Genomic DNA, 14193 nt, shown 5'->3' on the forward strand with positions numbered 1-14193 from the left:
GGGAACAGGTTACGGGGCTACATGTTCGGTTAGCACACTGTGCTTTCTGTATGATGTAATTCCACTCTCAGTTTAGATCTAGTAGACAAAGGAGAAAATGTAAATTGTTTATCTTCCAGTGTAAAGTTCATTTGGAATTAATGTAATTGGCCATATAGCAAGGCTGTTGTGTAGTATAAAATGGTTTCTTTAGTTTATTCACACATATCTACAATATGGTTGCATTTTAAAAACTTATTTTTTATTTAGGAATCTATATCAACTTGTAGATTTGCTCAGAGAGTTGCCCTTATTAAGAATGAAGCTATTCTGAATGAAGAAATTGACCCCAGACTGGTAAGGACTTTTAATGATTGTCTATAGGAAATATGACAGCTATTTGCATTTAAAAATAATAGTTGGCAATATCTCAGATATATGGTAGTAGAAACCAAAGTTCTTTGTCCTTGTTTTAGAAGAGGTAGCCATGTTTCAAGTAATCTGAAAACATTGCTTTCAGACATACTTATTCATCCAACTATCCCATTTAAAATACCTTCATTTTGTACACAGCAATAATCTTTACCAATGTTAAATTCTATCCTCCAGTCTGTCTATAGCCCCATGGTTATTTACTCAAATCACAGTTGTTGTTGTTGTTGTTGTTGTTGTTGTTGTTGTTGTTGTTGTTGTTGTTGTTGTTGTTGTTGTTGTTGTTGTTGTTGTTGTAAGGAAAAAGAGCATAATGCTGTACCCCTACCTGATGGTTGTTGCATCTCTGAAACATCATCTCCTCAGTCATCTCATATTTCCTCAGTGTTTCAGTCTTTTCACCAATATCCATATGTCACATCTTGTTCCATCTCAGAACATCACTTTCGTTGAAGCTAGATTGATATACAATGCAAGGCTTTATAAGGAACTTTCCTATCAATATCATATCTGGACAGACTGACTTAGATATAGAAGATTATTAAGACTGGTGTGTTACATAGATCAGACTAGGAATTTTCCAAACACTGGACTGCAGCTCTTTCCTGCACTAGCTAATCTATCAGTGTTGCAGTTCAACAATATTTAGAGAGCCAAAAGGTTCCCACCTCTACTGTTGTTAAATTGGCTTGTAGTACTGTATGCAAGTTGGCTCAGCCAGAAGTAAGTTCCATTGCATTCAGTTGAACCTAGCTTCTAGATAGGTATCTTTAGGATTTCAGCCTCATAAAATAAAGATATTAAAAGCATAATGAGAATGATCCAGAACTATATATGCACAGAAAACCAGTGTCTTTGAGTTATAATTTATAGTTACACAGCAAGAATGGACATTGGCACCAGGTGTTCCATGTTAACTTGCCAAATTGTATATATATCTGATAGCAGTTTGCAGAGGGGTAGCTGTATTAGCTCCTTCATGGATTGCTGCCTTGTCATGGTGAAGTGGCTTGAGTAACTCAGAGAAGCTATGGGCTATGCCGTGCAGGGACACCCAAGACGGACAGGACATAGTGGAGAGTTCCGACTAAACGCAATCCACCTGGAGTAGGAAATGGCAATGCCACTCCAGTATCTTTGCCAAGAATGCCCCATGATCAGAAACAAAAGGCTAAAAGATATGACACTGGAAGATGGGCCCCTCAGGTCGAAAGGCGTCCAACATGCTACCGAGGAAGAGCTGAGGACAAGTACAAGTAGCTCCAGAGCTAATGAAGTGGTTGTGCCAAAGCCGAAAGGATGCTCAGCTGTGGACGTGCCTGGAAGTGAAAGGACAGTCCGATGCTGCAAAGAAAAATACTGCATAGGAACCTGGAATATAAGATCTATGAACCTTGGGAAGCTGGAGGTGGTCAAACAGGAGATAACAAGAATAAACATCGACATCCTGGACATCAGTGAACTAAAATGGACAGGAATGGGCGAATTCAGCTCAGATGATTATCATGTTCTACTATTGTGGGCAAGAATCCCGTAGAAGGAATGGAGTAGCCCTCATAGTCAACAAAAGAGTGGGAAAAGCTGTAATGGGATACAATCTCAAAAATGATAGAATGATGTCAATATGAATCCAAGGCAGACCTTTCAACATCACAAAAATCCAAGTTTATGCACCAACCACCATTGCTGAGGAGACTGAAATTGAACAATTTTATGAAGATTTACAACACCTTCTAGAACTGACACCAAAGAAAGATGTTCTTCTCATTCTAGGGGACTGGAATGCTAAAATAGGGAGCCAAGAGATAAAAGGAACAAGAGGGAAGTTTGGCCTTGGAGTTCAGAATGAAGCAGGGCAAAGGCTAATAGAGTTTTGTCAAGAGAACAAGCTGGTCATCACAAACACTCTTTTCCAACAACACAAATGATGACTCTATACATGGAAATCCCCAGATGGGCAATATTGAAATCAGATTGATTATATTCTCTGCAGCCAAAGATGGAGAAGCTCTATAAGTCAGCAAAAACAAGACCTGGAGCTGATTGTGGCTCTGATCATCAGCTTTTCATAGCAAAATTCGAGCTTGAACTGAAGAGAGTAGGAAAAACCACTGGACTAGTCAGGTATAATCTAAACCAAATCAATACACAGAGGAGGTGAAGAACAGATTTAAGGAACTAGATTTGGTGGACAGAGTGCCTGAAGAACTATGGATGGACGCTTGAAACATTGTTCAGGAGGCAGCAACCAAAACCATCCCAAAGGACAAAAATGGGAGGGACCTAACAGAAGCAGAAAACACCAAGAAGATGTCAAGAATACTCAGAGGAATTATACCAGAAAGATCTGGATATCCTGGACAACCCAGATAGTGTGGTTGCAGACCTTGAGCCAGACATCCTGGAGAGTGAAGTCAAGTGGGATTTAGAAAGCTTGGCTAACAACAAGGCCAGTGGAGGTGATTCCAGTTGAACTATTTAAAATCTTAAATGATGACACTGTTAAGGTGCTACATTCAATATGCCAGCAAGTTTGGAAAACTCAACAGTGGCCAGAGGACTGGAAAAGATCAGTCTACAGCCCAATCCCAAAGAAAGGCAGTGCCAAAGAATGCTCCAACTACCGTACAATTGCACTCATTTCACATGCTAGCAAGGTTATGCTCAAAATCCTCCAAGGTAGGCTTCAGCGGTATGTGGACTGAGAACTCCCAGAAGTACAAGCTGGATTATGAAGAGGCAGAGGAACTAGAGACCAAACTGCTAACATGCGCAGGATTATGGAGAAAGCCAGAGAGTTCCAGAAAAATATCTATTTCTGCTTCATTGACTATGCAAAAGCCTTTGACTGGGTGGACCACAGCACGTCCTTAAAGAAATGGGAATGCCTGACCACCGTATCTATCTCCTGAGAAACCTATATGTGGGACAGGAAGCAACAGTTAGAACTGGATATGGAACAACTGATTGGTTCAAAATTGGGAAAGGAGTACGACAAGGCTGTATATTGTCTCCCAGCTTATTTAACTTATATGCAGAATACATAATGCGGAAGGCTGGACTGGAGGAATCGCAAGCCGGAATTAAGATTGCCGGAAGAAATATCAACAACCTCCGATATGCAGATGATACCACTCTGATGGCAGAAAGTGAGGAGGAATTAAAGAACCTTGTAATGAGGGTGAAAGAAGAGAGTGCAAAAAACGGTCTGAAACTCAACATCAAAAAAACTAAGATAATGGCCACTGGTCCCATCACTTCCTGGGAAATAGAAGGGGAAGATATGGAGGCAGTGACAGATTTTATTTTCTTGGGCTCCATGATCACTGTAGATAGTGACCGTAGTCACGAAATTAAAAGACACCTGCTTCTTGGGAGGAAAGCGATGACAAACCTTGACAGCATCTTAAAAAGCAATCACCTTGCCAACAAAAGTCTGAATAGTGAAAGCTATGGTTTTTCCTGTCGTAATGGAAGTGAGAGCTTGGACCATAAAGAAAGAATTGATGCCTTTGAATTGTGGTGCTGGGGGAGGATCTTGAGAGTCCCCCGGACTGCAAGGAGAACAAACCTATAAATTCTGAAGGAAATCAACCCTGAGTGCTCACTGGAAGGACAGATCCTGAAGCTGAGGCTCCAGTACTTTGGCCATCTCATGAGAAGAGAAGACTCATTGGAAAAGATCTTGATGTTAGGAAAGTGTAAGGGCAAAAGGAGAAGGGGATGACAGAGGATGAGGTGGCTGGACATTGTCTGCGAAGCAACCAACATGTATTTGACACAACTCCAGGAGGCAGTGGAAGATAGGAGGGCCTGGCGTGCTCTGGTCCATGGGGTCATGAAGAGTCAGACACGACTAAACGACTAAACGAACGAAGCTGTGTTAGACTTGTGGTACCACAGATACAAGATTTACTGTATTTGTTGTGATTTTTCATACCCCCAACAAATGCAACAGAAAACGTTTGACAGAATCATGTGGTATTTGATTGTTCCAAAGTATATAATTTAATTTAAAATATTTTATAATTTTGTGAAAATAAGTTATGGATTTTGACAACATATAAAATTAGAAAGTGTACAAGACCAGAGAAGAACTCCAGCAAAACTCCAGGTTATGCCATTGTTATCAGTCAATAAGTGACACCACTGTTATCATTCAATAAGTGAGACCATTTTAATTTTTGCAGATAATATCACGACTTAAGAAGGAAATCCAGGAGCTGAAAGATGAATTGGCCATTGTGACTGGGGAACAAAGATCAGAAGAACTTGCAGAAGAAGAACTGCTACAGTAATGTTTGGAATTCTTTCTTTTTTTAAAAAAAAAATTGTTACTCGTATCTATTTGCATAACAACAATCAGGAAAGTTAGAAGCTGTCTTATCCAGTCAGATTGTTGCACCATCCAGCTCACTACTAGCAACTCTTCTCTTACTTGCTTTAGATTCTTTCTTTAATCTAATTGAAGATCATTGATATTGCCTGGTGGTTTTTCATACAAATACTAACCAAGCCCAATCATACCTAGCTGTCAAAACCAGAGAATGTTGGGTATATTCAGGGTGGTATAGTATATTTCAGTTCATTTCTTGGCATAGTGATTTGAACTGCAAGTATATTCTACAGATTTTATTAAAACGTGTTTCAAGTAAAATATATTTTCACTTGTTAGTACGTGTTCACTTGTTATTGTTATTATGTGCTGTCAAATTAGAACCAATTTATAGCTATCCTAACAGGGCTTTCAAAGTAAATGAGATATTTAAGAAGTGGTTTTACCAGTTCCGCTCCCCCTGTGCATTTCCATGGCTGAGTAGGGATTCAGACTCTGGTCTCCAGAGTTCTAGTCGGTCAGTCTATCCACTATAACACACTGGGTATCACACTTTAGTTAGCATTGGTTTAAAGTGACTTTTGAGGCTCTTTGTATAACACCAAGGAACTTTTTAGTATCAATTATTCTAAGACTAAAGTGTTGGTTTTCATTAGGAGGAAGATTATTTAGGAACCCTCACATCTAATAATTTGTTTTCCATGACAGAAGAAAAGTGGGATATAAATGAGCTTTGAAAATCAAGATCCGGACTGGAACAGAAACAAAATAACTGAAGGAGAAACAATTGTTTATTCTGTCAAAATATCTGCAATCACAGGATTCTCTATCTTAGTTCATAACTGAATGATGCATACTGATTTTCCCCTTAAAATTTCCAGGAAGCGTATAAAATAAGTTTTTAGGGTGTTTTCACACAGATTGCTTGAAGCAGCTCTTCCTTCATTTGAATGTGTATGAGAATGTAAAACTTGGTCAAAATACTGATTTGCTCTCTTGCTTTTCTTTCACAAGAATAATATATGTAAACCAAGCGGGACTCAAAAGAAACCCTCTACCTCACATATACGAAAGTCCTTTATCTTCACCCATTGTTCAGTAAAGCTTCATGTTTTACTGCATTATTCTTTATTGTCAGTCTGAATTTTTCTCATTTATTCCTATCTTGTTTAAAAAGTAGTGATCTAAAGGGACACAGTATGCTAGCTCAGACATAGCCTATGGTAAATACAGGAGTAGAATGTATTTTGCATTGTGTTACATTGCCTGGTATCATTCAGGCAACCAAAATATTGTTTGTCTAAATTGCAAAAGGATTTCATGTGCTTAGGCTAGGGAACTAAATTAAATTTAGACCTAAACATATTCAGAACTTGATCCAAGAGACAGGATCTTGTAAGAAGCTGACATATGTACACTGTCAAGTGGTCTAAGAGCCAAGCTAAGTCTGCTGCTTGAAATTTAGTGCTGAATCAGGAAGCCAAGATCTCACGTGGAAAACCAGTGAGAATGAGGCAAAAAATCAAGGTCAAGTGGTCACCATGGAAGGCAGCCAGAAGAAACAAGAATAAATCATGTAAATAGGAGGAGTGGAATCAAATGCAATATTTGAGTCCACGGCCCATAGGAAAGCAATCTAACTACATCTTTGTTTATTCAGCTATTTGCTCACAAACATGAGGTGACAGCAAAATGATGATTTAGAATTACAGTATATGACAATTGCTGGTTTGTTCTTATCAGCTTCAGATGTCTGTGAGATACAACTTTAACCTAGTGTGGAGTATGTATTCTTTGTTAAATCTCAAATGTTAAAATACTCTCTGCTTGAATTTGTTAGTACAAAGTAGTTTGAAAGAAAAACTTAAGCTAAGTTCAATTACTTTGTATCGACTTTCTTAACATCCATTTGAAATAAATCTTTCTGTAGTTGACACAATAGATTTAACATGAAGTAAATTGGAAAATACAAACACTGTAGCAGACTATTTTGTTTTTACAATTATCCAGTAACAAAACTATAATTTCATATTTTAATATTTCTGAAAGCCACACACAAATTCTAGGAAAAACAGAACTAAATTAAACAATTATTTGAGGAAAATGTAAATATCTTCAAAGAAACGTGTGAAGAAAAAACCAGTTGTGTCAAAATTGTGATAATGACTTTTGTTTTTGAAATGCATGCACATGGATTGCAGGTTGGCATGTATTTTATGTAATTTTACATAATTAAAACATTTGCTCCTTTTGTTTACTTAAAAAACCTTGAAAAATAATTTAGTCACTGAAGAAAAGTTTATGAATTAATAACTAGATTTCAAATACTTTAGTGACTAAAAAGTTTATAAACTAATTTCCAGTTTCTAACTGCTGTATTTACTTAATGCTGTTGTTATGTTAAGTGCTATCAAGCTGGATCCTAAAAAATAAGACCTAACTTGAAAATAAGCCCTAGTATGATTTTTCAGGATGCTCGTAATATAAGCCTACCCCAAAAATAAGCCCCAGTTAAGTGAAACCCTGCCCTCCATCATTGTTTAGCAACCAGAAGATGACATTATTGTATTTGAATAAACGTAGATTGGTGTACATAAAAAAATTAAAACATCTTCTGAAAATAAGCCCTAATGCATTTTTAGAGCAAAATTTAATATAAGACCCTGTGTTATTTTTGGGGAAACATGATAACAGGACTTTCAAGGTAAGTGAGACATTTCAGGAGTGGTTTTACTATTTCCACAAACACCCCCAGTGAGTTTCTGTGGCTGAGTGGGGATATGAACCCAGGTGTCCTGAATCCTAAGTTCATCACTTTGTCTGATACATCACACTGGATTTACCGCTGTTAGTTTTCCTTCATACATAGGTGATTTGTAAAAGTTCATTTAGTAAATGCTGTTAGTATCTGTGCACATTTGAGAAAATGCAGATTTTCTCCACTAAAGAAGATTGTACTGTATATTTAGAGGCTTCTGTATTACAGGGTTTTAATTTTGGATCTAAATGGAATCATTTTCCATTTACATTTTATGAGACATATGCCAGAAATAAAAGGGAGAGGCTTTCTTTTGTTTGGACAGAGTTGGTATAAGTTCATCTGCCAGATGAGCTCCCTAGCAACTTGAGTTTGCTGAGAAAGTCAGGATTTCAAATCAAAATTACTCTGTTCCATAGCACCCCCGCTTCTACAACTCCTGCCAATTGGAACTCTTTAAGGCACAGATTGGAAGTGCTGGCTTACCACTTTAGTTTATTAATATCTTTACCTTACTAGTTGTACATTGTTGAATGAATTTAGAAATAACCATATGAATCCACAAGTTCACAAATCTCCTATAAGTATTAAACTTTAAACTAAAGCAGAGGAAGTTGAATCTGAAAACATATTTAGGAGGGCACAGTACTAATATTTAAAGGTCAGTTTTGTTTTAGATTTGCTCAGATTGCTTCCATCAGTGTCTCTGGGGTTGGCCTTAATTATAGCTTTTATTGTTTACCAAATCATTCACCATCCTTGATATTTTTAATGCTACCATTTCTAGAAGCATTTCAGATGTGTACTTTGTACTAGTACGGGTAAATAAAATGTCCCAGAACAATTCCACTTAGAATTACAAACAATAGTATTCACCCCCACTTCTCCTTTGTTAGAGTCAGTAGTTATATACTACAAAGCAGTAAAACCAGACACATTTCTGTTCTGGCAAGGCTTTAGGTGATTTAAAGGTAAATACAGTATTTCAGATACAGTATTTAAATTGACAGCAATGGTATCTATGAAGTGTTATAATTTATAGTTTTTATTTTAAATATTTTAACTTAAGTCTCAGCGTTAAGCTGCTATATACTGCCATGTAGAAAAGAATCGTCATACCAGATTAATATGTTCCATACATCTCATCCTTGTCAGTATCCTGACAGCTTAGAAATGTTAACTAGTGTATTCCATAGAATCATAGGATAATGGAGTTGGAAGGGACCTATAAAGACATCAAGTCCAACCCCCGGCTCAGTACAGGAATCCAATTTGAAATACAGGCGTACCTTGGTTTACAAAATTAATGCATCCTCCGAGATGTTACGTCATGCAAAAATTTCATAAACCAATACATGGATTGCAATAGGAACAGGGGTGGCGCTAGAAACCTCCAGGCGCAATGCATCTTGGGGAAACCCTTTCGTACAGAGGGAGGGAAAGAAAAAGAACGTAAACGGGGGCATTATTTTCTATGGATTTCGGTTCATAAACAAAAAATTATGTAAACCGAGGCTTTCGTAAAGAAAGGTACCTCTGTAGATCTGGCCGATCGTTGTCCAATTTTCTCTTACATGCTTCCAGAGTTGGAGTGCTTGCCACCTCATGAGATAACTGGTTCCATAACCATACTGCCCTAACAGTTAGGACGTTTTCCCTGATATTCAAGCAAAATTTGGCTTCCTGTAATTTGAGCCCATTATTACATGTCCTGCATTTTCTTATTTATGAAAAAATTTCAAGTCTTTGAAAAATGCTATCATACCTTCCTGGGACAAATTACAGTTATCATTGATGGGAAGAATAACAACCATTAAAATGAATGTTCTACCTAAATTTTTATTTCTATTTCAGACAATTTCCATAATATTAAAACAGTTCTTTTTTCAAGACCTTAATAAAATAATTATGAGATTTGTGTGGCAAGATAAAAACCAGGAATCAAAATTAAAGCATGCCAAACAGAGAGTAGGTTTTGATCTTCCAGATTGGGTTTTGTATTACAGATTCTGTGTATTAGACTGGATAAAGGAATGGATAACCTTGGAAAATGATAGACTACTCAATTTGGAAGGACATGATTTGCAGTTTGGTTGGCATGCTTTTCTATGTTATCAAAAAAAAAAGAGCAGAAACATTTCAATTCACATACGATAAGAAGAGCTCTATTAGGAACTTGAAAAAAGATTATTCAACAAGTTTACCAAAAAACACCAGTATGTGTATCACCATAGAGGCCTTAACACAACCTAATCTTATGACAGAAGCGAAGCTTCTAAGATTTATTTTAAAAGGCCTGTGAGTTAGGTTCTAAAGAAGAGTTAGAGACACAAAACATATACAGTGGTACCTCGCATAGCGAGGTTAATCCGTTCCGGATTAACCTTCGCTATAGCGAAACATCGCTGAACGGGACAGGGAAAGCCATTGGAACGCATTAAACATCGTTTAATGCGTTCCAAAAGGCTCCTTTACTCACCGTTCAGCGAGGTTTCCTATGGCCGGCAGCCATTTTCGTGCCCTCGTTAAGCGAGGGGAGGGCGCGAAAACGCTGCGCGCGGCCATTTTGAGGCTTACGGCAGCCATTTTGTCCGCCAAACAGCTGATCGTCGGAGCTTCGTTTTGTGAAGATCGGTAAGCGAAACGCTTACCGATCTTCGCAAAGCGAATTTCTCCCTATCTGAAGCTTGTTGAGCGATCGCATTAGCTATCCAAAAAAACGGATCGCTATGCGATTTCATCGTTATACGGTGCGCTCGTTAAGCGAGGCACCACTGTATATAGACTGGTGGTCCAGAGCACAGGTGGAATCTGGGTACAGAAAAGACAAAATAGAGGGTTTCTACGCAGAACAAACGATATTTGATAAACTTCTGTTAGGCTCAAAAGATAAAATAATTAAGAAAATGTATAATTATTTGTTAGAAATTAAAATGCAAGATGAGATGGTTAAAGAATTTATGATTATGTGTGCACAAAATATAGGACATAATATTGATATTGATCAATGGTTGCAAATATGGCAAAATAATAAAAAGCTTACAAAATCAGTTAATTTCAAGAAGAACATATACAAGATGTTTTACAGGTGACATATGATTCTGGAAAAATTGGCAAAGATTTATACAAATGTGTCAAATGTTTGTTGGAAGTGTGAAGCACACGAGGGAAACTTTTATCATATGTGGTGGACTTGCAGAGTAGCGAAACAATATTGGATAAGAGTGCATACTTTGTTACAAAAATATTGCTTTGTAAAGTCCCATAAATTCCAGAACTGTTTCTATTGATTATGATACTAGACAACATAGATAAGACAAAGAAGTGTTTAGTTATATATATAGTCACTGCAGCCAGAATTCTTTATGCTAAAAATTAGAAAAGACCGGTGTGGCGATCTCCTCTGAAGCCCCTATTCGCCCAGGCCTTCACGAGGTTCTCGCCCTTCTTCTTTCTTCACTGCCACCAGGTATTGCTGCTTCAATACCAGTCAATCAAGGAGACATGTGTGCTTTTAAAACTTAAGTTATTTATTAGATCAGGGAAGCTCATATAGGATTATTACTCAATAGGTAAATCACAGGTTACTAATTACTTGTGTCTAAGTCAATTCTACTTTAACTTTAAAACTCTATTAACTCTCTGTTCCATTCAGCGTTCTTACAGGCCTCTAACTCACTCTAAGTTCACTTTTAAGTTTCACACTATCTCTCACTCACAGAATCTCTCCTCCTACTCCATACACCAGTCTTTATATCCAGCCCCCTCCCCCCTTGGCACCGCCTTCCATCCACTCATTGGCTCCTTCCCCACTGCTCAGCTGTGATGGACAAGTGATCGCTACATACCTCCCTCCTTAAAAAGTTGTTTCATGGGGTTAAAGCTATAGTGCTTTACCCTCATGAACAACGAGGAGCTTTACAGTAATAAATCATCCAGTACACAACATTGCAATCAAAACTTACCACCTTTGAACATAAGTAATAATTAAACATCTTATATGCATGCTATACATTACCTTTGTAATTCCGTTACTAGTTCAATTACATTCCTCACCACTTCAATCATCTGCCTATGTGCTTACCCAACAACACATAACACTTTTAATATTTACATACATTTTTCCACTAGAACACACAGCAGATAACAATTAACGAGGTGCAATTCAATGTTTTAACACTTTCATCATTTTACCAAAGTCCATCCTCTTCGTCTTCAGCCTTCGGCGCTCCTCAACAGGGCATCAGCCACAACATTTTGAGTCCCTTTTGTCCCAATTTTAAAATTTCTCTGTCCAAAATTTATGACACATAAGTTCACTCTCACCACCACGTTCTTGTCCTCTTCAAGAGTCCAAAACTGTGGTCATGGAGGAGTGGTAGTGCTCATAAAGGAAATGTCCTACCCTCCGGTATGCCTTGAGATGTGGTGAAGTCCATCTCCCTCTGCACCTTCACGATACTCACGACTTGCAGACAGCTGGGGTCCCTCGCCAACCTGCAGCTTCCCTCTCTGGAACAGCCTCAGATGAAGGATCTTACAGTCACCCACCTGGCTCAACATGGCTCCTGTCTCGAACCCGGAACTCTCCACAATGGTGACGCCTCTCCAGCACTTGGAACCTCTCCGTACGTGGTCAGCCACCGGCACAGTCTTCCATCTCTCTTTCCGCCATGATATTTTAGCTGCTCTACAGAGTTTCACCTCTCCCTCTGGAGCTGCTACAGTGATGCTCTTGGTTAAACCCTTTAGGTAGGGCCTAGCAAGATTGAGCCTAACTCACAATCCTTTTGCACTTTGCATCGCTAGCATGGTTAGGCTACGCCTCAACCTATTCAGCTTTTGATAGGTCACCCCTCTGCCTTCCCAATATGACCATGCATGTTTTCGCAGGGCCTTTCTCTTTCTCTTATCTCAAACAAACTTTGCTTTCTGGCCCTAAAGTTTGGATAGATTCTATAAGGTGTAACCGCCTGTGGGCGTGCATCCCCGGTGTCAAACCTGTGCACTACACTCTTGGCTACTTCGGGCTTGTTGGAGAAAACCTGCTTGTACATCATAGGCACATCTCTAGCTTTTCTTTGTTGTTCTGGGGAAACTGAGGGACTGATGTGGTCCTCTTCTGGGGTGTATTTGAGTTCGCCCCTTCCTCCCCATAAGTTAACTCGGGGTTTTCACTGTCTGCTGCTTTCAATGACAGCAAGGCAACATCTCCTTTTCCATATAAGGGCTTGATTATGTTACCCTGGTCCACCATCCTGCTTGCCTTTCCCTCTAACAGATTGATGTAATCTCCCTCGTTCACTCGGGAGGTTGCTTGCATTATCTTGGAAGGGAAATAGGCTCCTAAAAACTTGACAAGCTCAGAAGCAAACTTCCCACTACCAATTTGCCTCAGCAGAGCATCTACAATGTTCTGAGCCTCACTATTTTTCTGTGGAACTGCTTTGGGATAACGTGTTGCGCAAACAATGATATTCAGACTGGATTTGTTTCCCTCAGGGAAACTCTGGGCAACAGTCCAACTATGTCTAAACCACTGCGTTGGACTGAGTTCGAAATGGCAGGTAAAGGACATAGCTTGGTGTCAGTTTTATCACTGCAATCCCCTTGACTCTGACCTCCTTCACGCCTCTGGTCAGATTCTTTTAACTGCTCCTCCCTTTCAAACCAGTGAAAGTTTTGTACTAAACTCTGGTCAGTGTTTGTCATGTCCATATGAGCTGCAATGGTACCCATGTGCCCCTGCTCCTTTATCCCCTCTTGATATTTGAGAGAAACAATCATTTGCTTGAGGTGAGTCTCCGCTCCCCCACTGGGATTCGCACAGGCCTCCTTGTCCAAAAGGTCTTTTCCTAGGAAGAACCTTCCAGGACTTTCAGGGGTCAACTGCCCTTCACCAACTTTCTCAAAACAATGATCCAACATGGGATCTGCTTTTTGTTCCCTTTTATGTACTTTCTAAGTGAACCTTAACCGGTATTAATTCAGATCTAGAATCCTCTCCTCCCACCAACTCTGTATACATTTCTAAGTCAATTCTACTTTAACTTTAAAACTCTATTAACTCTCTGTTCCATTCAGCGTTCTTACAGGCCTCTAACTCACTCTAAGTTCACTTTTAAGTTTCACACTATCTCTCACTCACAGAATCTCTCCTCCTACTCCATACACCAGCCTTTATATCCAGCCCCCTCCCCCCTTGGCACCGCCTTCCGTCCATTCATTGGCTCCTTCCCCACTGCTCAGCTGCTCAGTCACCAGATAGTGTTTGAGTAACATAGATTTAAAGTAGGATGTAAATGTGAGTTAAAATCTGGAGGGCAGCGAATAGTAGAAAAGCGGAAAGTTTGAATTTTGATATTGGTAAACAGAATATCATGGGCATTTTGTCAAAAACATTGCCGAAGTCAAGATATATTACATCTACAGTATTCCCATCATCTACTGGGGAGGTTCCCTGATCAAAAAATGAGATCAGATTCTGTGTTGGCTTCCATTGTTTTCAAGATGCTTGCAAAGTAAGTGCTTTATAATCTGCATTAGAATTTCCCTGACTGGTCACTAGTTGCCAGGATCCTTATTTTTGCCCTTTTTAACATAAGGACAATGTTAGCCCTTCTCCAATCATCTGGCACTTCATCCATCCTCCATGATTTCAAGAAAATAATAGACAATGGTTCTTAGA

The 14193-nt window shown here is 38.9% G+C and overlaps 2 protein-coding genes across 3 annotated transcripts in view; both read left to right on the forward strand.

The window, feature by feature from the left end:
* LOC144586395 (uncharacterized) overlaps positions 1–14193 on the forward strand; it is a 593808-nt gene that overhangs the window by 152291 nt on the left and 427324 nt on the right. The window lies entirely within an intron of this gene.
* The window catches only part of KIF6 (kinesin family member 6), a 235694-nt gene that overhangs the window by 69116 nt on the left and 152385 nt on the right, over positions 1–14193 (forward strand). For both annotated transcript variants that reach the window (XM_072991469.2, XM_078383032.1), the window contains exons 9-10: positions 250–336; positions 4602–4705. In XM_072991469.2, the coding sequence (XP_072847570.2) occupies positions 250–336; positions 4602–4705 (191 nt within the window). The remainder of the gene's footprint in view (positions 1–249; positions 337–4601; positions 4706–14193) is intronic.

The sequence above is a fragment of the Pogona vitticeps genome, chromosome 1 (assembly GCF_051106095.1).
Source record: "Pogona vitticeps strain Pit_001003342236 chromosome 1, PviZW2.1, whole genome shotgun sequence".
In the NCBI taxonomy this organism is placed as follows: Eukaryota; Metazoa; Chordata; class Lepidosauria; order Squamata; family Agamidae; genus Pogona; species Pogona vitticeps.